Consider the following 25,756-nt stretch of genomic DNA (forward strand, 5'->3'; position numbering starts at 1 on the left):
GAAAAACGGTAGCTTCAAAGATTAAATGTAGAATTTTCTTTGCTGATCTTTACTCCTTATCTCAAATGTGTGTTCATGTCATGGGAGTTTCCAGTGTGAACAAATACGGAGTACACAATTGAAGGCAACACTTCAAACAAGAAATAAGGATGTTTAACTTACTGATGAAAAATGGAAATGTTATTACTGAGAGTACATTCTTCTGAAATTTTCTGATGTTTTTTATAGCCCAGAAAGCTACGGGCTCTTTCAGATAATTCAAAACTTTATTTATTCATATTTTGTCGTTGTGGGCTTTGGCTCCAAATTCAACCTGCCTATTTATCCGAGATTTTGAAGGCATTTCTGTAGAATATATTATAGCTACAGAGACTCAAAGAGAATCAACTTGTAGTAGAAAAGGGCCTCTTTGCCATTTCTGAATTGGGTGGGCAAGAAAATTAAAAAAATAATAGTGCTTTGAGGCTGAAAACATTTTTAAGATTTTTTTAAAATACTTTAAGCATATCTCCAGGGTAAACAGACTGCTATGGAATCTGTTACTCAGAGGCAATTTCACTTTATTAGACCTTTTAACCTTGTCTTCACCAGTCTTGAACCTGTGAAAAATGCAGTTGTGATTCGTGCTAAGATGTTTAATGTTTACAGATATAACCAAATGAGGCACGGGCTCTGAACCTGGAAAAACGTGGTTAAGTTCTATGTAAAAAGTTATGAAACTTGCTTATGAAGTTATATTGACAGAGGGAACTAACATTTTAAGGGTTAACTAAACTTATAATGGGTGCCTACTAACGAACTAACACTTTAAGGCTTAGTCACACAATAAATGCTTAGTTTAGAGCTTTATGTTAAGAAGAACAGAACCCCACCGAATGCCAAGATAAGAAGTTTTACTGCACCTAGCTGTAAACTTGAGGAGACAAGATAACGAAGATTTACAGCAAAAGGGGGCGCCAGTCTGGTTTCATTCAACTTGGCAGCTTGGGTCCCAGTCAATTCAACATAATGAGCCAAAGGTAAAAAGTTCACTGTGATGAAGCTGAAGGAGCCTTCATCCAAAGACCCCCAAAGACCCCTCCTCAAATTCACCAAGTGGCACTGCGCAGGCGCAACAGGGGAGGGTCTATGGAAATGGTTATCTGAGACTCATTTTAATCAGAAGCGGGGAAAGGTTATGAATATGTATAGGCGTTCCTGGGGTCATTATGAATATGTAATACTTTACTGTATTTAAGCACACTTTTTATTGTTTAAAGGTGTGCGTGTTGGGCGGAGTGAATCCCCCGCGCACCCAGCGCTGTTTTGCTTATGCTCTAATGAACACGTGTTTAAGGAATACAAGGAATTGGATTAAATGTTTATTTTATCCATAAAATAAGCGTAAGTTATTTATTTCAAACCTTTGGTATATACTGAAAATGTCTACCATGCATATGAATATATTTTATATAGTAGCTGCCATAGCAACTATGTTGAAAGTACTGTATAAAATGAAATGCTAAGATTTGTAAGTATATCAGAACTAGGTGGTCTGGAATAGGCAAGTTGTTTACAGTAGATGAGAGGAAATGATTGTATAAAGAAAAAAATGCTGTTTTCAAAGGAAACCTGAAGCGCATGCACGTGGCTGAGCTGTCCGCGGATTTACTCAGCAGTGTCTTCCTGACATGGTCACTTGTTACACCCATCATGCAAGCAATCATCTGAGTAGCAACTGAGGATGAGAGGAAACGGCCTCAAGTTGTGCCAGCGAAGGTTTAGGTTGGACATTAGGAAACATTTCTTCCTGAAAAAGGTTGTCAGGCACTGGAACAGGCTGCCCAGGGAATTGGTGGAGTCACCATCCCTGGAGGTGTCTAAAAGGTGTTTAGACGGGGTTCTTAGGGACATGGTTTAGTGCTAGAGTTAGGTTATGGTTGTACCCGGTGATCCTGAGGGTCTCTTCCAACTGAAAGGATTCTGTGATCCTATGATTCTTTTATATTTTAGGAGCACTTAGACACAAAAAAACATATTTGTGTCTGGCCCTTCATATTTATTCAGTTCATTACCTATTCAGTACTCATCACTAGTAGTAAAGGGAATAACTTCTACTTTGAGTTTTCTTCAATCTCCAAGCCCAAAATACAATTTTCTGTGGTTATTGCCACTAACTGCAGGGCTACAATGAGTTGCTCTGACATGGGCACCCCACTCCCGGCTGGCGGGTATGTGCAGAGACACTGGGCTGCCCAGGGTCTGGATGAGTCCCACCCGGCTGAGCCGTGGATGCTGTGGCGGCAGAAAGGGACAGTGGCTGCAGAAAGGGACAGTGGCTGCAGGCAGGACAGTGGCTGCAGGCAGGGACAGTGGCTGCACTACACTGGAGAAGAGTCAAGGAAAAAGCAGCGGGGGCAGCAGCCCAGCCGGGGGAGGACAGGGAGGCAGAGGCAGCTGCAGGAGCAGCTGCTGCCTGGCAGGAGCACAAGGAGAGGGCAGTTGGCACGAACAGCAGTAAACGCAGGATGGGATGAAGGGAAGAAAAAGGCCTCAGTTAAAGCCATAGGCTGGAGAGAAGTTAAGGTAGCAGAACCTTTCCTGGCTTTTGCTAGGTGTCCTTGGCTGATCTCCATCCCTGCTGCCTCCTGCTGCCACCAAGTCTGTTGCACAGCCTGTGAATGTTTTCTTTAGTTGAATGTACCACAGTTTGGGAAGCCCTGGTTTAGTTGCCTATAAGAGGGCAAGAGATGAGTTCTTTTACCTTCTCAAAATGGAGAGATCTTCACTACCTCAGAAGCGTAGCCCTTGGGGAACATCATCATCAGAAACTGAAGTTATTTGTGAGGTCTGTGCGCTCCCAGAGACAAGGGACAGGTGACTGGGACATTGGTAGGATTGCAGTCCCAGACCTGAGTTCCCAGAGCATGATTCGTCATGTTTAATTGTGTCCACTTTACAGATAAGCATGTGACAAAGAATCCCATACCTTATTTCTGCCTGAAACACTGAATGCATTTCTGCAGGGTTTTAGATACTTCTCTGAGAGCCAAGCATTGCAGTGTCAGGCACAGGAACACAAAGCTTCTGGATGCTGAAGCACTTTTTATTGAAACAGACTGTAAGAAACTTCTTCTCTGTGGTAACACAAGTCTTCTGTGATAGAATCAGATATTTAATTAAAAACAAAAGAAAAAGGTTGTCTGTTAGTTTTGTTGGTTTTTTTCTTGTTGTTGGTGGTGTTGTTTTCTTTTTGTTTTGTTTTCCTAAACTGCACTAATTGCGTTAATTTGTCCAGGACCCACGAAAACTCAAGAATCTTTTTCCTTTGGTATAAGTTGAACACTGCTTTTGAAATGTTATCTGCTATCCTTTTCAGTGTGCAACAATAGACAAAAGAAGTATTGTCCTCCCATGGGACAGGACTAGGTAGGGTAGCACCCAGTTACTGAATGAGGGGGACGCGGGTGGGGTGGTGTCACACGTCTGATTCTGAGCTACAAGATTCACTCTGTCTGTTCATTACCAGCAATCTGTCATAAAGTTCTAATTAGTAGTTGTTGTGCCCTCAGTGTAACCTGGAGGAGTCACTTTAGAGTGACAATGAAAAATATTAATGACCGTCCTGGATAAATCAGTGACGCAGCAGAAAACATTTTGTTGATTTTTCTATTTGGAAGGTAGTCAGGGGATACTGCGGTCACCCTGCAGCCACCCTCCTTGCCAGCTGGCATTACAAGTGGATAAGCATAATTAATTTCAAAATCAGTCGGCAGATTATACTGGACAACATTTTCTCCAGAGAGAAACGTTAAATAATAGAAATCTTTGGACTGCCTCAATTCTTTCCGCTCCATTGTCTTAGTGGTTTTACAGATTTCTTTGTTTTGTGTCTCTCATCCCCTGGCAGTGATGGTATTTTGCCTGATACATTAACAGATGCTGATGAGTGTAATAGTTTGCTGAAAGCTGAACAGCAAATCTCATGCTGAGCTGGTGGGAGAGGCCCAATCTTGCAGCTGTAGGAGAAGAAAGACGCGTGATTTACAGAAGAATAAGGCACTGGCACATTTCAGACACCAGCAAGAGTAGTGCAGAATCGTGACCATGACGGTGACATATTTGTCAGACTGTCATCTGCCTTCATGTATTCTTTATTTTAATTGTGGTTTAAGAGATTCATGTTTTGTATACTGTTGCTTATATCTAGAATCCTGAACCGTGTACTTCTACATGCCTCAGAAACTGAGCCTGCTTGGCAATAAAAGCTGTAAAGGTGAATGGATGTTCACATGTGGGGACTCAGATTTCTGAGCTGGGCAGTTCCCTTTGGCCTTCCCAGATATTCTGAGAATATATCCTGAAAATTTGCTTCTATTAAAAAAATGCCTTCTTCTTTTTCCTTTCCTTTCCTTTCCTTTCCTTTCCTTTCCTTTCCTTTCCTTTCCTTTCCTTTCCTTTCCTTTCCTTTCCTTTCCTTTCCTTTCCTTTCCTTTCCTTTCCTTTCCTTTCCTTTCCTTTCCTTTCCTTTCCTTTCCTTTCCTTTCCTTTCCTTTCCTTTCCTTTCCTTTCCTTTCCTTTCCTTTCCTTCTTTCCTTTCCTTTCCTTTTTTTTTTTCCCTCCCCTTCCTCTTCTTCTTTTTTTTGGGGGCGTAGAGCTATTACAGCCATTTTTTCCACAATTATCTTCCTTAAAAATGTACTCTATGATATTTGTTTCTTCTAAAAATCACCTTTCCTTCAGTATATGCTGCATGATGCACTACAGCATGTAGCTAAATTGATCTCCTTAGTTACATTTTGGAGGAAATACTGACTGCTTTTTTAGGATTTTGAAGGAATTTATCGTCATAGTGAGCACCAGGTAACTCAGGTGTAATAAATGGTTAATCCTTCTCTTTCTTGGGGAGATAAAAAAGACTCTGTCACTATTAGGTCATACGTATGCAGAGGTCTTCTTTGCATATGAAACAAACAGTACCTCCAGCATGAAACGGATCAGATCAGGAAGCAAATTAAGTGAGCAGAAGTCTATCAGAAAAATAATAGAGTTAATGGAATATATCATAGTATTGATGTTAAGTAATACATATTTAATATCTTTTCTTTTAGGAGAAGCCACTGACCAAATCTTTGCAAAGAGGAGAAGACCCCCAGTTTGATCAAGTAAGACACTTGAAATTACATTATTTCTGTTCCTCAGGCTGTAGGACAAATGCTTGAAAGGCAGTTTAGTGACCTTATGCTGTTGTTGAATACCGCAAAAGCAATATCTCTCAACGCACTTTGGTAGAATTATGAGTGCTTTGCCTAACCATCCTTGATTTTAAATTAGGAGGACTTTTCCATTGTTTTCAAGCTGAATATTGTTTTTCTATTAGCCTCTTGCTTTTTAGAGTGTATTAGGCAAATGTATTATTTCCTGGCTGTTTTCCCTGATTTTGAAGCAAACTTGGTATCTTTTCAGAATACATGGTTTTTGAAACAGGCATGTGGCCTTCAATCTTGCTTTTGTGGGGTTTCTTGTATGGTTAATGTGAGAGCCTTTAGAATCATTGTCATTGCCATCAGTCTCATCAGTCTATTTTGTCTCTGTATCTGTGACCCAGCATGACTTACATGTGTGCTGCACTTCACATAGGCTGTGCCAACCTGTTGTATTTAAAATTAAGCATAAATTCAGTTGTCAAGATAAATGCCTATATACGACAAGGTAAATAATGATTAGAGAAAAATGGTTGACAGAGGAAAATAATTTAAAATAGAATTTATATCATAAATTAGATTTTATTTAATAAAACAGTAAAATTGTAATTAATAGAATGGAATTTGTGTCTGGCATTACATTAATAAATTGGTTATGTAAGGGAAATGGGACAAGTATAAAAATAAAACCAACAGCAGTATACACACCTTTTAATGATGGCATAAGAAAATTAGTTTTTGTCAGCAGTCTGTTTCTTAAAAACAAAAGGTGGGGGGCGCATCTAGAGAAAATTCCTGCATAAGTAACCTATTTTTGAGGTAAAGAATGATAAGTGTTAAGGAGTTTAGGTTGCATAAAGAATGCCAAAACTTACTAAAGTCATTCACAAGAGCAGACATAAACCCAAGTTGTATCATAAGCAGTGAAGTTATTTGCTGCTCTGCCATTCCTGCCTGAGCTGCCATTGCTGCCACCATTCCTGTCACCATTGCTGCCACCTCCATGGCTGCCCGCACAGCTGTGCTGCCAGCTGTGCCGGGAATACACGACAGAAAGACACAGCAGAAGCAGCAGCAACAGCAGCAACTCTGAAAGCAGCTGTGGCTGATGCCATAAGCTGCAGGTACCGTATTGATTATCTAAACTTCAGGAGAGCAGTCGGGTACGAGTAGGACTTCGGAACCTCAAATGAATTTAACACGTATTGAGATACATGGCACCCAAACCAGAGATGCTGTGTGAGACCCCACTGGTGCTTACAAAGGCTCGCTTTATGATTTTAGCTTGACAAAGCAACACTTTCTAGGTGTTTCTGTAGCTGCATTTTGGGGAGCGGCTGCCTGCTCAGAGGGCTGTTCAGAGCCAGCGGTGAGTGGTAGGAATTCTGCGTTGCACCCTGCCTGCCTTGCTGACCACAGAGACCCCGCTGGAGCCTGAAGGAGCCTGCTTTGTCAGTACTCCTGAGCTGCCTAATGAATTTTTTTGTGGTATTCTGACCTTAGTTTTATATATATATATATTTTTTTTTCCTTCCTGTGGAAAGAGTGTCACACATAAATGGGAAAGAAAAACAAATTAAACCACCCAAATGCAAACCTTGTGATACTGTTCCTGCAGTGTGTTAAACAAACACGTAATGGGTGGCCATGAGTTGATTAAATATTCATGGTTAAGCAAATTGTGGCCCTTTGCGAGGAAGAATTGGAAGACTTATGCTTCTCCAAGTTACTGGTAAGTAGACAGCAAACTGAACAGTTAAATCAAGATCACTTAATGAGAACAGGAAATGGTTTCTAGAGTGGAACAACTGTGTATTTCCTACTGTAGCAATTTAGTCTGAATCCTGGGGGGGAAAATAACCCAAACAAACAGTACAACAGATGCAGACAAAAAACAAAGGCAAATTTTGCTATACACAACGTTTTTATATATTTCTAACTGCATATCTAGAGTGCTACCTGAGTGTAGAGTTGACAGAAAACAATAAAGCTGAGATTGCCTGAGACGTCCTGTCAGAAAACCTTGTTTTCAGTTCCTTGAAATTTTCCAGACTATTCAGATTGAAATTTTCCAAGTGTCTGCCTCAGCCTGAGTTGTTGGGAATGTTTCCCTTTTCAAGTTTCACACTGTTTTCTGCTTGAACAGCACAATCATTTTGAGGTGTTCTAGTACTCCAGGGACTGATGTATGCCTGTAATTGGGAGATGGAACCTGAACCTGGCTGATGGGCCTGTTCATATTTACCAAAATCATTTTAGATCAGGTAAATTGTAATTAGATTTTCATTAAAAAATTTCTAATGTACAGTAGAGATTTGATAGAACTCAGCTAGAGTGGAGACAAAAAGAGCAAAAAGACTTTCTTTACTTGGCAGGTTTCACTTGGTACATTAGGTCAGTACATCTCAGTATTGTAAAGCTGTTTTGCAAATGGTAGCGTGTCAGTATTATCAAGTTGTCAAGAAAGTATGGATAAATTTGCTGATATTGAAGTTGTAGTCTACCTGGAAAACTCTGAAGATCATGATTCCACATGATACTAAAGTCCAAGTAAGAGAGCATGTGCTTTTAAGTTTCAGTTTTTAAGTTATTTATTTAAAGAGTCTGTGGGATGAAGGAAGACCAGGAAAGGCAACACAATACAGAAGCAATTGGAATCTCCCTATGAACAAACAATTTCAAGGGGTGTCTAATAACTTTGACTTTCAATTTTAAGGCATCAAAAGTGACACACTGTCAAAGAAACTCCATTTTCTTTTTTGGACTTTATAAAAATTATCTTTGTTCAATTTGAATGAAATTGAGAGGTGATGCTGAAGTGACCAGGTCACTAGTCACTTTAAAGTACCTGAGCTGCATCTTCTAACTGTAAATTAAAAACCAGCAAAAGTAACACATCACCTGATTTAAACATTGCCTGTTTCAAGTCAGTTTCAAAGGTGGAAAAAAAGAGCCAGAAAAAACCTTTTGCAGTAACTTACAATGAGTAGAATTAAAGTTTAGCTACTCAGAGTAATCGGCATCAGGTTTAACATTGAAACCCCCAAACCATTTAAAACAATGATGAAAGCATTGCTTACTTCCCCTAAAGAGCTTCGTCTCCGGCTCTCTGAGAAGCAGCATCTTTTCCTGCCTGTTCTCAAACACCATTTTAGGAGTAATGCTGGTTGTGGTGGTGGTGATGGATCCAGCGTCTCAGGACCTGCCTGCGCGCAGGCAGAGCTGGTTCTCTCCATATGGATGTCGGTGTCTCCTGCCAGGCAGAGTATTGTCCTGTGGGCTCCGTCTGGCAGCCAATTGCATCACCCTCCTCAGACTCATCTTAGTGTCTTGAGCAATGTATGAAGTCATCTCACTTATCCTGACTTGCAGAATCTCTCACCATTAGACTAACAAACTAGATTCCTTACACTGACTGTATTTTCCTTTGTAGGCGCGCATGTATATAAAAATAATATACAAGAAGTTATGTAGTTTTTTTCATATGGTTTTAAATATCTTTATAGTATATGTAAAATCACGTTTTAAAAGTTCCTGGTTTGACAGCTCTAGTTGCCTGTTGGCAAAGAGCATCACTGCTCCAGCATCAGCATGCTCTGTGTTCTCAATTACAGAAATGTTATTAAACATTGTACTACTGAACTATGACTTAAACTTCCTTTCACAGGAAACCATAAAGTCACAGTACATGAAAAGATCAAAAGCTAGGGTGAAAAACCCCATAATTATCCAAGAGGCTTATCCTCACCCAAGGAAACATTTTTATTAGTCTTTTGTCAGCCCCTGATGAAGTATCTTTCTGTTCTTACCGTGGTAGATAAATGCTCTGTGAACTGACATCGCTGGAGGCAGAAAAAGGGCACTGTGTAATTTTGGACCAACCTGCAGACATTTTTCTGTATGAAAACACAAAATGAATGTAATATTTTGGCCATGAAAGTGAAAAATTAACAGCAAGGTTTAATTTTCATATGAAACTATGTATGAGGTGCCTGCTGCAGGAGTTTCAGTATAAACTGTGAAAAAATTTGTGCTTGTTTTAATTATCTTACTTTCTTCTTATAAGGGGACTAGGTTGGAGAATATGGATTGGAAAGCAAAAACATTTAATGTTTAAATACTTTTAGGAGATGGAAACAAAAAATTGGTCAAGCTAAAACCAGGAAAACAAAAATGAGTAATAGTAAAAAGTGTGAAAAATACAAATATAAATAAGACACTAAGTGGCATACTAATGAATAAGTAAGTGTCCCTTTTTCATACCAGCCTAAATGTGGTAAATGACATGTTGATAATTGATCCCATCCAGTATTACATTTGTTAGATGTCGTGAATAACGGTATCATCATCATAGCAGTGGCACTGCGCTTGGCTCCTATTGTGGTTTCCCTTTCCCTGCGTTTTAGGCATTGTCCTTCTTCACCAGCAGAAGGGCCCATGGCAGAGCAAGTATCATGAATGTTGTCGACAGGGTCATAGAACAACCTTTGGCTCCTGATCAGAGGTTTGGGTTCAAGCAATGTGTAAAGAAGTTAATCTGAAGGCAAAATTAAAGGTAACATGTTCAGAACTGACCCTGGTGCACACTAGAAATGAATAAGTTTCCATGTAAACTGTTATCCAGACAGTAAAACAGCTCTAAAAATTGCTAATGGATAAGCAAAGAAGGTGAAATTACCATCTACAAAATTATTATATTAAAAAAAATCGTCATTTTTTTACTCAGAAAACCAAGGTCATAAATGAAAATTGGTTCCCAGGGAGATTTAATTTCATAGCAGTGTCCAAAAAAATGCTTAGAACAAAGGTGTGAGTGAAAGGAGATCCAAACAAACATAACTGCATTACTTGCTCCTAATGTTTCCTTTTACAGGTTTTTCAATTAGAGTTGGCTTGTCTAGAAATCTGTCATTACCAGAAAAAAACGTTTGTCTCAAAGGATCTAACAGAATTAGAGCCTGTACCTGCTTTGATGACTGCTTATGGCAGTTCATCTCTCCACCTTCCCCCTGCCCCAGTCTGGAGAACTTGGAACAGAAAATGTTAACTCCTCAATTGCATATATTGCACATGAAATCCTGGCGTTACTCTGGTCCATGAGAGTTTTGCTGTTGTTTTCAATGAGAGGGGGGGCTCATTGCAGCTGTTACTTTCCTTGAGCCTATATTGTTTGTAGTTATGAGGCTTTGTTATAGAAATGCATGATGTGGAAAAGATGTTGAATGAAGGGAAGACCTTATTTCATGTCTATGAGTATCCTAAATACAGCTAAGACAATGTTCATCAAATCTGCTCCAGTAGCGTTGATAGAAAGTGCAAAATCTCATTCCTAACGTATATTATGTGGAATCTGCACGATGACAATTTGAAGGCAGAATATGCAGATACTATGCAAATAATAGATTAAAAAAACAAAACAAAACAAACCTAAGTGAGAAAATGAACTACTGCAATTCTGCATTATTAAAATGGCAATAAAATACACATTTAATCTACATGCTGACTTATACGTTATATGAAAAAAATGCAGAGCCAAGAAATTAAATATCCTGTTGGAAATTGAATGCAGTTATTTGCTGTTAAAGCACGCAGGAATTCGTCTGTGAAATAAAAAAATAATCAGCATCTATCTGCTCTTAGTGGAAACATTTCTAGTATTTGTATTTTGACAATATAGCAAGACTTTCATGAAAGTATATAAAGTGTAGCAAACTATCTGGGTGGAATTTTCATTAAGTTTACCCTTGTATATTAGTCCAAAATAAATATTAAGCATTTACATAAAGTATATTTAATGCTCTGTGAACACAAGTTTTAAACAGCTCTGTATTTGTGCAGCTTTCTTATCCTTAAGCCATACAGTAGGTAGTTCATTTATGATGGAAGAACATGATCATTTGTCCAACAAGGACACACTTGTACATCTGTGCACTCCCTTTCAGGAGCAGCACAGAGCTGGGATTCATCTCCCTCCTGGACATACTTCCAGTAAATGAAAGGGTTGAGTAACCAAGGCGCTGGCCAGACTTCCCTCCCTTCCTGCTCCCTGAGAGCCAGGTCTTTGCCCAGTCCACCCTTCCTTCCTGTCTTAAAAGTGCGATGACAGAAAGATCGAAAAAAAAAGCTGTATTGACTTTTTATCCCTATTAAAGAGACACACTGTAAATTCAGCAGAGAAGGTGTGGCTTGAGGAGACTGAACAGGAACCACTTTGACTTTTTGTGGTGAGTGAAATTGCATAGCTGGGATGTAGAGAAGAGCATTGATATATATGTTGGTGAACTTGCAGGAAGACATGATTGAAACAACTTTTTGCTTACAGTTAAATATTGTGACCTCTTAAAATATATTTAGGTCTGTTCTAGTCTTACCCAGCAAACCATTTTTCACTGCTTTTCATAATTAACAACCAGTACTACACCAAAAATTTTTAGAAAACAATAGAGAAGCTATTGGAATCTCTACGTGTCCTGAGTCAGTAGTGAATAGTTTGCACTGACATGGGGTGGTTCATATCTTCCAAGTGTTTATCTGAAGTCTTGTGCTTGAAGGCTTTGGTGTAATGGAGCCTGGGCTGCTGTTGTAATTCTTCACAAAGGCCTCGCGTCACTGCTGCAAGCAGTGCCTTCGTGCCATCTCCCACAGGAACTTGTTTCCCATTTCAACTATAAAAGTATATCAGAAACACTGGATTGAAAACTTTCCTGAAATAGTACTTTTATAGAACCTTTATTTTCACGGGGTCAGTTACAGCTTTCTAGTGCTCTGTGCTTCATTTTAGGCCATAATACTTGAATCCGATCAATATTACTTTATCCTCCAAATGTCTTTTTAATTTTAGACCACAACATCACTGTGAATGAGTTAAATTCTGAGGCAGAAAAGCTGCAAAACAGGTCAGAGTTATTGGTCTAAACTGTCATCCACAGAAGTTGTCATTTAAGGCTTTAGTAACATTTGGGAATTGTAGGTGAGGTGCTAAGTCTCCCAGTTTTACTCTTGTCTTAGTCACAGGCTTCGCATAAGCTTGGTCCTATACGAGACATTAAACTCTGCTGTTACTGTTCCACGAGCACTGAAACGTGCTGGCTTAAGTTTAAGCAGGCGGCTAAACCTGACAGAGGTAATGCCACAACCTTTGCACTTGACATGAAGTACATACCTCAGCACTTCACTTTTCAGGATGAAGCTCTGCATGATCTTGAGGTGGTCACAAATCTCCAGATCAGTAATTTATTTCTATTTTAAATAGTTGTTTTCTTAGAATGCACACAAATGCTGTAGCTGTGAACATTCAGTTGCAATACCTATATAACCCTCTTGTATAATAATGGGCTGGGTTTTTTCACCCTAGCTTTTGATCTTTTCATGTTTTGCAGTTTTATGCTTTCCTGTCATACAAAGTTTAAGTGATAGTTCAGTTGTACCATGTTCGATAACATTTCTGTAATGGGTGACACAGTTGATACGGAGTGAGCAGTAATCTTTTCCAGTGTTCCACTAGAGCTGTTTAATCAGGAAGTTTTAAGGATTGATTTTAACCTATGTTTTACTTATTTGTGCACATGAAGACACAGGAAACGAAATATTTTCCTATATAAAAGAGAAGTCTAAACTCAAATCAGCATTATGTAACAAATAGAAATAAGCCCCTTGAAGAACTAGATAGTTTTCTGGTGTGTTGTATGTTGTGATAGAGAATTTTAATGCATTGTAGTGTCATCAATGGAAAGATTCTATAGACATATTGCCTGTTACTGCACTTCTGCTTATTTTTCAACAGGAAATGCAGAATATTAAGTCACTGCTTGTACCATGGATCTCAGAAATGAAATGAAAACAGGAAAGAACATGTCTAACCATGGAAGTAGACTTTTATTTTTTAAGGAGGAGGAGGAAATTGAGCACCAGTTGATTTGTTGTATTTTCCCCGTAGGTAATAAGCTCAATGAGCTCGCTTTCAGAATATTGTCTGCCCTCTATCCTGCGCACTTTGTTTGATTGGTATAAAAGACAGAATGGCATAGAAGATGAATCTCATGAGTACAGACCAAGAACAAGCACTAAATCTAAAAGGTATGATTTTAAATAGGCATACATACATTATTGATAGATTCTAAATTAAAGATACTGCATTTCAGCCATCAGTTTTTGTGAGGTTACAGTTGGTTGAAAGGTGTCATTTTTTTCTGCTTGTTCCTGGAACTCTTCTCTCAGCTTCTAGATGGATGCAGTATCTGATAGTTCAAACATTTCTTACTGCTGCTTTGGATGCTGTAATGTCGTTTAAATATTGGTTTGTATAAACTGTGTCTGTCTTCTTTACTCAAGTGAGCAGGCAATAATTCTGTGACACTTTGAAGCATTTTTTTTATCCAGCTTTCTGCTTAGTTGTAGAAATTTCACATACACTTATCCTCAATCCAAAAGATTGTGAATCAGTCAAAGACCTTTAGCAACGTTGACTTAGCTCTTAAAACAAACAAGCAAACTAAAGTAAAGACCCCAAACCAAATATATTGATCTCTCAAGATATCAATTGTTCCTCAGTGATAAGGTGACAGACTACTCTTGGTTTTTATTGAGATCTGGCAGTTTGGTACAGGCGTATTCTTCAAATTTAAAGTTTTTCCAGTTACTTGAAACTATATTTACACACACTTTAATGGAACAGCAGGAGAATCAACACTGGTGGACCTGGTGTTTGGAAATGCATAGGCAATTCTTCACGTTAGGATTACATTCTAATCCAGTAACTACTGAAGGCAAGAGTTGCTGGAAAGAAGAGGTAGGAGCTAGTGTTGGAATACCAAGGTAGACGTAAACCTGAGTCAGACTTTTCCAGACTCTTTATGTCAGTGGAAGTGGGCAATGTGAAGGCATGATTCATCAATTAGCTGTCAGCTTTTGTGTGAGATGAATCCTTGCCTTGAAGTGCCTCCTTCTCTCGGCTCACTACAGAAGCCTGTTACAGGATGACCTGTCTTCAGGAACTCCACCCAAAATCTAGTTGAAAGTCAGCCTAACAGTGAACGAAGGCCACTCTGTCGATTGACAGGGTTACACAAATAACATGTAACCAGGCCTTTCTCCAGTTAATGTGAAACCAAGGAAACCAAAATGCAAATAACTTGTTTAATCACTGATCAAGCAGAACTCTTAAATGCATGCTTTACTAGAAGCTCATAAGTACAACTGAAATCACTAAACTTCTTAATGTTCATGAGAATTGTGCTGAATTTATGGAAACAAAAATCTCACTGAAATCAGTGGTAACTGCTCCAAATGGCCAGCAGAACTATGCTAATGTTTAATTTTTAAAAAGTGTTGTATATTTCATGTTATCTTTTCAGTACACTTTGAAACTGTGATCAGGTGATCCAAATTGATATTTTTCATATTTGTGTTGCAAGCTACTCACCCTCAGGCATTTATTCCTCTGTGTTGTTCTGCACAAGGAATGTGTTTGCATATTCAACAAGTGGTGCCAAAGTTTTAAAAAGATAACACTGGAACAGTTTTTAAAAGAGGATGTAGTTTGGTTATGGTCTCTGTTGGTACAAGTCCAAATATGAATTTGATAGTACAAAATAATTTATTACATTTGTCTCCAAAGTGTAATTGAGAACTGTCTGAATGGTGCCACCACCAAAGAAATTGAAATTAAATCCATTTGTTAGAATATAGACTCAAAAAGTTTGCTTGTCTTTGTGTTTGGGTTTTTATTTTGGGTTTTTGGCTTTTGTTGAGTTTTTTTTTGAGAAAGTTTTGTGTTGATCTTAACCTGGAAAAAAAGAGGGAGGAAACAGAGAGTGACATTTAAACATTTGAAAGAAAGTAAAAGTAATGAGTTAGTTGTGGTCTATTCATCACAGATTTTAAGAGCCTATCAGTTCCTTAATTTCTGAAATGCTGGACTGCAGTTTAAAAAGTAGAACACAATTCCATGTTATCTCTATTTGTGTAACTGAGGAAGCATATAATGTGAATTACAACACACAGTCTAAATATTGTGTTTCCTGTTTTGATTTTGCAGTGATGAACAACAGAGGGATTATTTAATGGAGAGAAGAGATCTGGCTATTGATTTTATTTTTTCTTTAGTTTTAATAGAAGTTTTGAAACAGGTATGGAGTTTTTCAATTATTCATTAGCAGCGGAAATGTGGAAATTACCAATACAACCTAATTTTAGGATTCTTCTTTCTATTTCCATCTTTAAGAGTCTAATAAAAACAGGAGATACACACTGCATGCTTGTTTGTTGCTGTCTTTCTTGCACGTCTAGAATACAGAGCATTCTGTGCTCATACAGACTTTGCTTTGCCAAGTGTTTGGAGCTAAATTATTTATCTTCAGTACTAAATAAACTTTACATGGCTGACTCATTTCAGTGTTTTGTTAGCTAGGTGCTATTTTGGCTAATACCGTATTTGTGTAGGGAAGATACCCAGGCATAATAGAAGCACTAAGGTATACAGCTTGAAGTGTAATATATGTCTACCAGTTATGTTTTACTTTGTGTTTCCAGATTCCACTTCATCCTGTAATAGACAGTTTGGTACATGATGTTATTAACTTGGCTTTCAAGCACTTTAAATACAAAGAAGGGTAAGGCTCTTATTCACACAAAAATTCTATGAAAAAAATATTTGCTGAATTTTTCAGTTGTAGTGGTTTAAGCAGGACACTTTCTCAGCCTACAATTCTTTCTTGTCTTTTGCTAGGTACCTTGGTCCTAACACTGGAAATATGCACATTGTTGCAGATTTGTATGCAGAAGTAATAGGTGTTCTAGCTCAAGCAAAGTAAGTACAATTGAATACCACACATGATGGAAATCTGAGAAGCTGACTTGCTCAGCATATTAATATTCTGATTTTCCCACTTTCTTAAAAGGCAGTGTAGGAATAAATCATTTCAGCTCATTGTCGCTCCGTTCATCCAGGTGTCCTAGAGCATAGAACTCTTGGGAAACACAGACGTTTCTCTATCTAGTCCAATGATACTAAATAAATTCTATGAGACTACAGTAGCATTATTTTTCTTATCTCAGCGATGACGTCTGTGGAAAGCCCAGAGGGCTGAAGAGAGCTATTTTAATTACAGTTTATTCTATATGCTATTTTTTCTCTAGCTGGCCAAACCTAAAAATGGCTATATGCCAACATAGCAACATTTAAAATTTTCTCTGCACTTATTTCAGTTTAAAACTTAGCGCAACTGCTTCTGAATCCTTCATCCTGCACTTCTTAGCCCAGATGGCACAGTGAAGACGGAAGACACTTGATGTAACCAAAGCAGGTTGAGTTCCTGGAAAACATATGACGTTCACAGACTTCAGCTAAGGCCTTACCTGGGCTTCTAAATTGTCTGGGTCAAAGTCAAAAGGGGAAGTGGCATCTGGATCTAAAGCTTCAAGTTGACTGTCAAAGACAAAACATACCTGTTCTCCATAAATACTGTTTTTCTCCTCCAACTGTGAAGTGGTTTACTAAGGTGTTACTACAACTGAATGGCGTCTTCCTGCCAACATGTTTTTATCTTAGATTTTTAAAAAACCTCTGAGGTGGTTATGCTAATGATATTGTTAGCTCTTAGGTAAGAGAGAGGTGTGGTAAGAAAATAATTGGAAAGATGTGGTTATCCAAACGGACTAAGATCAGGCTGTATACTTTGTTTTCTTTACTGAGTTTATTAGAAGTGAAAGAAAACAAAACAAAAATAAACTTATTCTCATACTGATTGAAATGGTGTAATACTTTACAACCAAGATTGAATCTTCTTTAGTTTTTTGCCTACTTATATACCTTACAATACATTTCAAATGTGAATCTGTACTTTTTTTGTAACTAAGCAATGTGAATTCATAGATTTCCTGCTGTAAAGAAGAAATTCATGGCAGAGTTAAAAGAGTTACGGCATAAAGAACAAAGCCCATATGTCGTTCAAAGCATTATCAGTCTTATAATGGGAATGAAATTCTTTCGCATTAAGATGTATCCTGTGGAGGACTTTGAAGCTTCTCTTCAGTTTATGCAGGTAAAATTCTTGAGTAGATAACTGCGGTTCCTAAACCTTTTAGAATGATGGTCTTCCCTTTATCTTTCCTGTAATACTTCAATAGATCTTCCATGTCATTCCCACATAAGTGTATGTGCAACTACTTTGTGTTTCTTCTGAACATTAAGCACTCCAGTCTCCAGTCTCTGCACTGTATCACTCCATGCCAGCTTTTCATCAGCCGTGTACCCCTAGTCCCTACATCTCAACCTCCAACAAAAAGAGTTTTGGTTCTGTGGACCCCAGACCTCCCGCCCTGCCATCCCCGAGCTGTTTCTTGCCGTGTCCCTGCCCAGCTGTGTCTTCCTAGCTGTTCGCTGCCTCCAAAGTTAATCTTCCACCCTTGACATAGTTGACAGAGAGGAGAGGAACTTTGAATGCAGAAAAACACAAAGGAAGAGACAAATAATTGAGGCAAAAGCTGGACAGAATTTTCTTTGGATATGTTGTCACCTTCCACCACATCTTCACCCCCCTTCCTGCAGGGTACATTCTGTGAGACCCACAAGTACAGAGCATAGTTGGACTGTCGTGAATGCTTTAAACCAACAGATTACATAATTTTGTAAAATGGAAGTAAAATCTTTTATGTTTAAACATTTTTAAAGTCTGCATTCTTGCTGGTAATGTACCATGGGTTCTGTTCCCATCAACAGGTTTATTTAGTTTAGCCTTTTTATTCCCTTGTTTTCCCTTGGGATCACCCTCATGACTACATGGTTTGTAGCTACTCATCCAGTAAAATACATGTTTTATATAAACCCTCATGTAAAGATCAGCTTATTGATGGTGTCAGTGGAGTAAAAAATCAATGTTAGATGCCCACAAGTAAGGATTTGACACTGGAATGCACATACACGTGTACTGACACACAGGATCATTTCTCTAAGTCCTGAATAGGAAGCACATTCTATTTGAATTTTGTGATGTGTTTTAAACCATATTTAACAACATATTTAAAACATATTAAACAATATAGAAACAGCTCATTTTTCTTCTTACCTTATGCCTCGTGATATCAACACATCTTAGTATGTGTTAATGTAAGTTATCCGGAGCTGACAAGATATCAAAGCAGTGTGTGTTTGGTGCACATGACTAATACGAGTGAATGACTGTATGTTTATGGCACAGCACTGCTGGGATCCAGTGTTCACTGCTACTGGAATCAGTGGAAGCTCCTGTGTAGCAGACTCAAAATTCAGGTGCGAGTGTTCTCTACCTGGCTTATGACTATGGTATCTCAGCACCAAATTAATTCTTATATGTACTTCAATGTATCCTAACTTGCACTGTGTATGTAGGAAAATTAGTTTTGCTCCATTTGGTGAAATACACTTACAGTTCAATTCTGTGGCCAGTCCATGTGTTAGTTTGAGTATCTGCATGCAGTGCCTCAGCTACGACACATTTAACAGGTGAGCTGATCCCAGGAGCGAGCTCCAGCAGAGCCCGTCTTCCAGCACAGGGTGCAGAGCCAGCGCGGGAAGGAGCCTGTCTTTGCACAGGGGCCTCAGCTGCATAGCAGAAGTGACTGAAGCCATGTGGTGTAGAATCCTCATTGCAGCCAGGAAAAATTATGCATGGTCTGAAGTGTAAACTGCTCTGCACGCATGTGCAGGAGGAAAGGTCAATGAGGGACATCCTTGTAACGTCAGTGGCTTTTGAGCCTTGGACCCAGAGAGGAGGAAGTAACTGTGGCAACATGGTTTGTCATCCTCGGAGAAGTTGTATAGAAACGTGAGAGTGGGTGGATGGTTGTCTCTCTCCCGCACTTCCTGAGCAGCACAGCTGTGTGACAGGAGCTCGCTGCGTGGTTAGGACAAAAGTACATTTTTATTTTCTCAGTCCACAGCTGCAGGCTGGAAATTGCGGTCGTTTGAAACAGAGGTCTCTTCCCTCACATAGCATGGTTCTGTGTTGACCCTTAATCTGCACTGGATCCTAGCAGCGAAATTGATCTTTAAATATTTACAGTAAGATTGTTGCTTGCCTTGAGTGTCTTACCAGAGAAGTACGTTACTTTTCTGGCCTCCCAGAGCATGGTGCAGAGCAGTCCCTGTGGCCTATTACTCCTGCTCCTGAAGGTGCCCACAGGGAAGGCGGGAGGGCAGCCCCTCTCTGCAACTCCCTTTCCATCCCCAAAACAACACTGTCCACAGCTGGAATCAGTGAGAGTTCATGGATTATCACGGTCAGAGAAACAGATCTTTGATCTCAACATAAGCCCTGCTTTGTGCTTGCTGCAAGATGCAGATTTAGAAGTTAATAGATAAATGTTTTCAGTGGGATTTGCAACATAATAATCAGGCATTTCATGTGCATTCAGCAAACACTTAGATGTACTTATTCCAGCTGATACATAATTTATGCTCCTTGTTTTCTTTTTTTTTAGGAATGTGCACATTATTTCCTTGAAGTTAAAGACAAAGATATCAAGCATGCACTGGCAGGACTGTTTGTTGAAATTCTTGTCCCTGTAGCTGCTGTGAGTTTATTTTTCAGGTTATTTGCATAATATCTTCAAATTAGATAAAACAACTTGTGAAACAGTCTTTTATTAACATGAAATTTTCTTGCAGGCTGTTAAAAATGAAGTGAATGTCCCCTGTCTAAGGAACTTTGTTGAAAGCCTGTATGATACAACACTTGAACTTTCCTCACGAAAGAAGCACTCATTGGTTAGTAACCCTAAGAAGCAGAGGCTAAAATTCTTTGTCAGAAATATCTCTGAGCAAGACTCTGGGGAAATTCAGAGAATTGGTTGCAAAACCTTTTTCTGCATTTGGCTTTATAACCAATACATTTCTATTTGCAAGGTTATTGTGTTTGCAGAAAATAACCATAATTATTTTATTCAGAATATGATCAGAATCAGTCTGAATCAAACAGATGTTTTCAGCTTCTAGGTCTGTGATGATTAAATGGTTAGATTTTCTCATACTTGTTACGTGTAAACATTAGGAGAGGAGAAAGAATAGAGTTCACTTCTTGTCAAGCAAGAACAAATGAGGCATGTGGGAACAATTCTTTCATGGGGCTTAAATAATACATTGCAGGAAGAAAAAAATTTATAATACATGCCCTTTTAAATCCGTAACTTGGCTACTGTGCAGCTCCCTATTTCATTTTTTTCTTGTGAGATGAACAGTGGCACTGCAGTGTATTTTTGGAAGCACGAGTTGATCTGAATTAAATGAAGATCTGAGTCAGTTTGACGCTGGCTGCCCTAAGCAGTCTGTCTCTCCAACTGGGTCAGTGCACGTCAGCGCTGCAGCGTTTGCTGATCCGTTTGGAAGTCTTGGACCTTTTTAGTAAAGAAAGTTGTCATTCGCCCTCCTTCATTCTATGGGAAAGTCAAAAGACTTCCCTGTTCTCAGTGCTCCCAGCAGATGCTGGTCACTGGCACAAGTGAATCTGCTGGGAGGGCTGCAGGAGGGCATTGCGCTCGCTGCCACCCTCACACCGCTCCCAGGGCAGAGTGCGACCATCCCCTGGAGCACAGGCCTGATCCAGTTTGAATTAGTGGGACACTCGAGATGTATTTCTGATTTCCCTCTGCTTGTGTTTGTGTGGCTCTGTTCCACCCTGCCGAGTTAATAAAACATGGTTGAAATGGCAGCAGGGTACGAGCTTTGCTGTGCAGTTTTTACACGAGATAGAAGTTCCCCAAACTGGTGGCTGCATTTGCCAAAGTCAATACTACGTGCCTGAGAAAGGATTGCACAGCTGGGGCTTAGCATTTGATTGCTTGTCTACACATACCACACTGGAGGCTACATAGTTAAAAGTGACAAAATAGAATAGATTCTTGGGAGAGTGTGATTAGAAATACAAACATTGCGAGGAGGAGGAGGAGGGGAAAGGCAAACAGTTGGCAGAAATAGCTGCAGTGCATATTTTCAGGCTCCCGGTAAGAAAGCACACTCTTTAGAGACTGAACAGGACCTTCTTTTCCAAGACCAGTGTTTTGTGAACCTGTGCACTCGCTGTCCAGGCAGGATAGGGACACTCGTCTTGCCTTGTTTTCTGTCTAAAAGTACATTGTCTGAGCTAGTCCAGATTCCAGTACTTGAACTTCTATATTCTGCCTTCTTTTTATTTTTTACTTTGCAAGATGTAACTACCAGCAGATCCAGGCATTGCCTGTATTTTAACACAATCCTTTAGGGTGTTTGACATGTCTCTCAGTAAATATTGTGACTGCAGAATTTGAGGAGTAACAGACATCTGAGCATTCACAAATCCCTATGATTTCTGTGGTTCCTGATGTTATTATATAAAGTTTGGTTATTTCCATGCTATCATTTCTCAGTTAACTGACAGAAATTAGCCCTGTGAATCTGCAATATTGTGGCCCATCTTTGGATTTATTATACTGCTATAAGTAGGCCTTTGGTTGGTTTTAGTTCATACGTAAAACATACCTGTAATAGCTTTAAAGAAGGGTTCATTTTAAATTGTACTATTTCAGAATGTGTTTATGTTGGCTAACGTATTGCAAAAAATGGAGGAGTTAGAGCTTTAAGTTTACAGTAGCTCTGTTAAGTTACTTTTATGTTGTGTAGACATGCAAATAATGTGGTATTGACACTCATTTCTTGTTTAGGCTTTGTACCCTTTGGTAACATGCCTGCTTTGTGTCAGTCAGAAGCAGTTCTTCTTAAACAGATGGCATGTTTTCCTCAACAACTGCCTATCCAATCTCAAGGTTAGTATTTTCTGGTTGTAATATTGTATTAGAGCTTGAATATGCACTACTGATCTCTTGGAAATCAGTTTTAGGTAGATGTGCTAGATTATTGCTATTATCTGATTCCATACCTAATTTTATTCCCAACAGTAAAAATTCTTTAGCTGTGCAGATTCTTTTCCAATTAAAAAAAATATTCTTGCACCTAGTTTGACTTTCTAGTGTTTCTCTAACTTAAACCAAACCTGAGTCAAACAGCTGTGAAACAGGCAAGATTATTGATGAAAGTTGTTAGCTTGAATGACACACCAACACTGACCCAATGTTAACTTGCTTTTTTTCACAAACGCATTCTCAAACAAAGCATTTGTTATTACTTTATGAGAATGGAACTAGTTGCAGGACACTGATTCCATTGCCTGTTTTACGCTGTTAAGTTGCATTTAAAAAGCCTAAACTATTTTGTTTCCTTCATGTATCCATTCTCATTAATTTACCATTTGTTAGATCTTTGAAGTTTAAGACTGACTGTCCATCGCAATCTGCTGTGGTTCCTGGCCGGCACATATTGTTGAGTACACGTGTGCTGTTATCATTACTGCTCCTCCGTGTTTCTTTTACTTGTGCAATGTCCCATTCCACGCTTAAAGTGGATCCATAAGAAAGGATGGTCCTGTGCCCACCTGAAAAGGCCAATGTGAGAAGTGCAGTGAAGCGATCAGCTCAAATGAAGGGCCTCTGAACTGCCGCTGGAAGAACCAGTGGTCATGAGTCTTCTGCAAACAGCACAGGTAGAACATGCAACCACTTTCTCAGCTCAGGGACAAACTTTGGAAGGAACCTGTTCTCCGAAAGTTCAGTTCCCAAGCTTATCAACAAGGAATATGTGACATCCTCTATTGCTGTTGCTTTCTTGTTGTACTTTGTCTCAATGAAACAATTTGTATTGACTCTCTTCTTACAGATCCTACTGTTAAAATAGTTCTTCAAAATGTTCATTGTTCTTTAAATGTTCCACCTGTGCCTGAATTACTTGCTTTTGCTGAATATAGATTAGAACCTTATTTGCAAAGAGATTCAGAAAATAAACATGTTGTTATTGCAGTTGATTTTATGGACTGTTATGAGGTTATGCAAGCTTTAGAAAAGCCGTCTACAGGTGTAAGATCTTTGAGGACCCAGCTGGGAATATAGATTTTCATGAAAGTTGGGGAAATCCTGACAAACTATTCAAAACCATTAGAGAAAATATAAGTAAAGTTCCTCCTACCTTACCAATTGAAAATGAAATTGGAATTCAGCTTGCCGTCTCTAATTTGTTGATGTATGCTTTGATTCATAGGGCCCATAGATTAATCTGGTGGAACATTCCATCTTTAGTCTGGGGGCAAGGTACGGTAGCTGAATATGTGGTTAAATGAAGAATGTGGTTGGCCATTCCTTCTCAGTACAGAGGAGGAGATGACCCAACCATCAAAGCAATCGCTTCAGCAGTCAGACTGGCACCTCAAAGCCCAACACAAACTCATGCAGCTGGAAGAAGAGCTGGATGACCAAGAAGGGAAAATCCTTCAGTTAGAAGGAGAATTGTGCACACCAGGACCGATTATGGGACTTCATGATCTTGTGTGGGCTCCCATGAACCACAAAATGGATCGGGTTTCTCAGGGCGTGCACACCCCATAGAGCACAATCTCCTTCCCAAAACCATTAAGGTCAAGCATATGCTGAGAAAGCTAAAAGGTTTATATTCTAGTAATACCTCTGATTTTAATATAAACTGGCTAATCTCTGATCTTACAGAAACAAACTATTCTCTTGAATTAATAAAGGAGGCTCCTGCTAGGACATGGAAATATTTTACTTTGGCTAAATTCTTGGCAAAGGGCACTTCATACTATCCTGTTGAAAGAGATGAAAAAGTTAATAAGTCTCCTGGGTTTGAAATGGAACATTTATCATTAACTAAACTTTCTTTAAAAAAACTGTTCAAGGCAGGAAGTCTATATAGCAGAGAGTCAAAGCACTATGTTTCATTTAGAGGCAGATTTTTCCAGTGGAAGCAACAGTTCCTTGTCTCCAAACAACATGTGACAAGGTGAAAGCTCCAGTACAACTTGAACTGAGGGTGCAGAACTTAGTTTACAAAGAATGGGTCAAACAATGCCTGTCTCAGGAATGAATCCATGGGTACCAGCACAATATCCCTTCGGCCCGAATGGGCCGGACCTAACGCCTTGTTATTGGAAAACAGAAATGGAGGAATTAAAGAAAATGGGCCTCACTCCTGGCAGTCCGGTTGCTCCCCCACCAATCACAGAAGAAGAGGCCAAGGCATTGAAAAAGAAATTTCTAGAAGAGCAACAACAACAGATAAATGCCAGCAGTGGTTTTCAATCAAGAAACAGAGCAGATCCTGGCAGAGTTCTGTTGCTGACTTCTCCCATGTTTGAAAGGCCCACATCGACTTCAACAAATTTGGCACTGTCAGCAGTAGCAGAGGAAGTACGTTCAGTGCCAACACCTTCTGCTGGGAAAGTGAAGATATCAGATACATTAGGCCAAATACTCCTTGTCCTAATAGGATTGCTGGCTGGGTTTTTCTTGTTGACAAAAACCCTCAAAATAGTAAAGAGACTCAATTGGAGGTGGACTTCTCTCATTTTTCCAAAGGGAGACACACTATGTGCTTCTCAGAGTACTGGGGACCCAGCCACCATGCACTTGCACGGATCTTGCCCATGGACGTGCCCATGATTTCCATGGATGTTTCTCAGGCTTTTTATCATCTTCTTTTCAATCCTGCTTCTACTATGCAGTTTGCTGTTTCTCATGGAAAACTAGTGTACTATTATGTTTTTGGAAAGCTTCAATGGTATCTGTCTCAGCCCTTTTCTCCTCCATCTCATCTTAACTGTGTTCACAGCTGAACTATCTCACCACTGTAATATCTGGACTTTTGCTTATAGGGATGATTTCCTCCTCTGCCACACAAGCTCTTGTTACCGTAACTTAGCCACAGTGTCTGATGTTTTCTTGAAAGCTTTGGAGTGAGAATAAATGTTGATAAAGGTACTCCATCAGCTGTTGAAGAATTCAGATTCGTAGGACTGCAATTTATAAGGGTGACACCTGATGAAAAATGGGTTGAAAGTAAACAGGTTATTAAACAAATTGATTGTAACAAATGTTATTGTTTTTAAATCTTGCAAAGATTAATAGACCACTTAAACTTCGTTATTCCTTTTACTACTTATTCTAATCACGTGCTTCAACCATTGTATTCTGCTGTAAGAAACAAAAATAGGGATATGATTTAGTGCCAGTGTTGGGTTGATGGTAGGACCTGATGATCCTGAGAGTGTCTTTCAACCAAAATGATTCTGTGATTCTTTGAAAAGGATTTGCGATTATCTGTTCCATATAAAGCTTTATTGCATAAAATGTGTTGTCAAGGAGTTAAATGGAAATTGCAACCCAAGGAGGCGTTCATATTCCTAGGCTTGTGACAGATGGCATGTTGGAGCCATATCCCATATCATTGCCAGGTTGTCTTCCTTCCATTTTGCAGGACCTGGCTTGATAAACATTCAAAAGTTATTGATGGCATTGGTTGCAGTTTCTTTGATCAAACCACTGTCTTTGATCTGTGACTCAGCATTTGTTTGCAGACAAAAATTCTGCTCTTTGCCATGGAGATTCACACTGTGGGTCAGGCAAATCTTACCTCAGGTCAAAGTGTGCTGGGCTCCTTTGAAGTTTAACCCAGAGGATAGCCCAACACATGGTATACCATCTGGTTGGACTGCATATACTTG

The 25,756-nt window shown here is 39.2% G+C and overlaps 1 protein-coding gene across 11 annotated transcripts in view; it reads left to right on the forward strand.

Annotated features, from left to right (window-relative positions):
- FRY (FRY microtubule binding protein) overlaps nt 1-25,756 on the forward strand; it is a 235,033-nt gene that overhangs the window by 109,548 nt on the left and 99,729 nt on the right. For all 11 annotated transcript variants that reach the window (XM_065051450.1, XM_065051454.1, XM_065051440.1 and 8 more), the window contains 9 exons: nt 5,091-5,144; nt 13,120-13,259; nt 15,220-15,310; nt 15,714-15,793; nt 15,910-15,990; nt 17,056-17,224; nt 19,641-19,733; nt 19,828-19,926; nt 21,855-21,956. In XM_065051450.1, the coding sequence (XP_064907522.1) occupies nt 5,091-5,144; nt 13,120-13,259; nt 15,220-15,310; nt 15,714-15,793; nt 15,910-15,990; nt 17,056-17,224; nt 19,641-19,733; nt 19,828-19,926; nt 21,855-21,956 (909 nt within the window). The remainder of the gene's footprint in view (nt 1-5,090; nt 5,145-13,119; nt 13,260-15,219; nt 15,311-15,713; nt 15,794-15,909; nt 15,991-17,055; nt 17,225-19,640; nt 19,734-19,827; nt 19,927-21,854; nt 21,957-25,756) is intronic.

The sequence above is a fragment of the Columba livia genome, chromosome 1, assembly GCF_036013475.1.
Source record: "Columba livia isolate bColLiv1 breed racing homer chromosome 1, bColLiv1.pat.W.v2, whole genome shotgun sequence".
NCBI lineage: Eukaryota > Metazoa > Chordata > Aves > Columbiformes > Columbidae > Columba > Columba livia.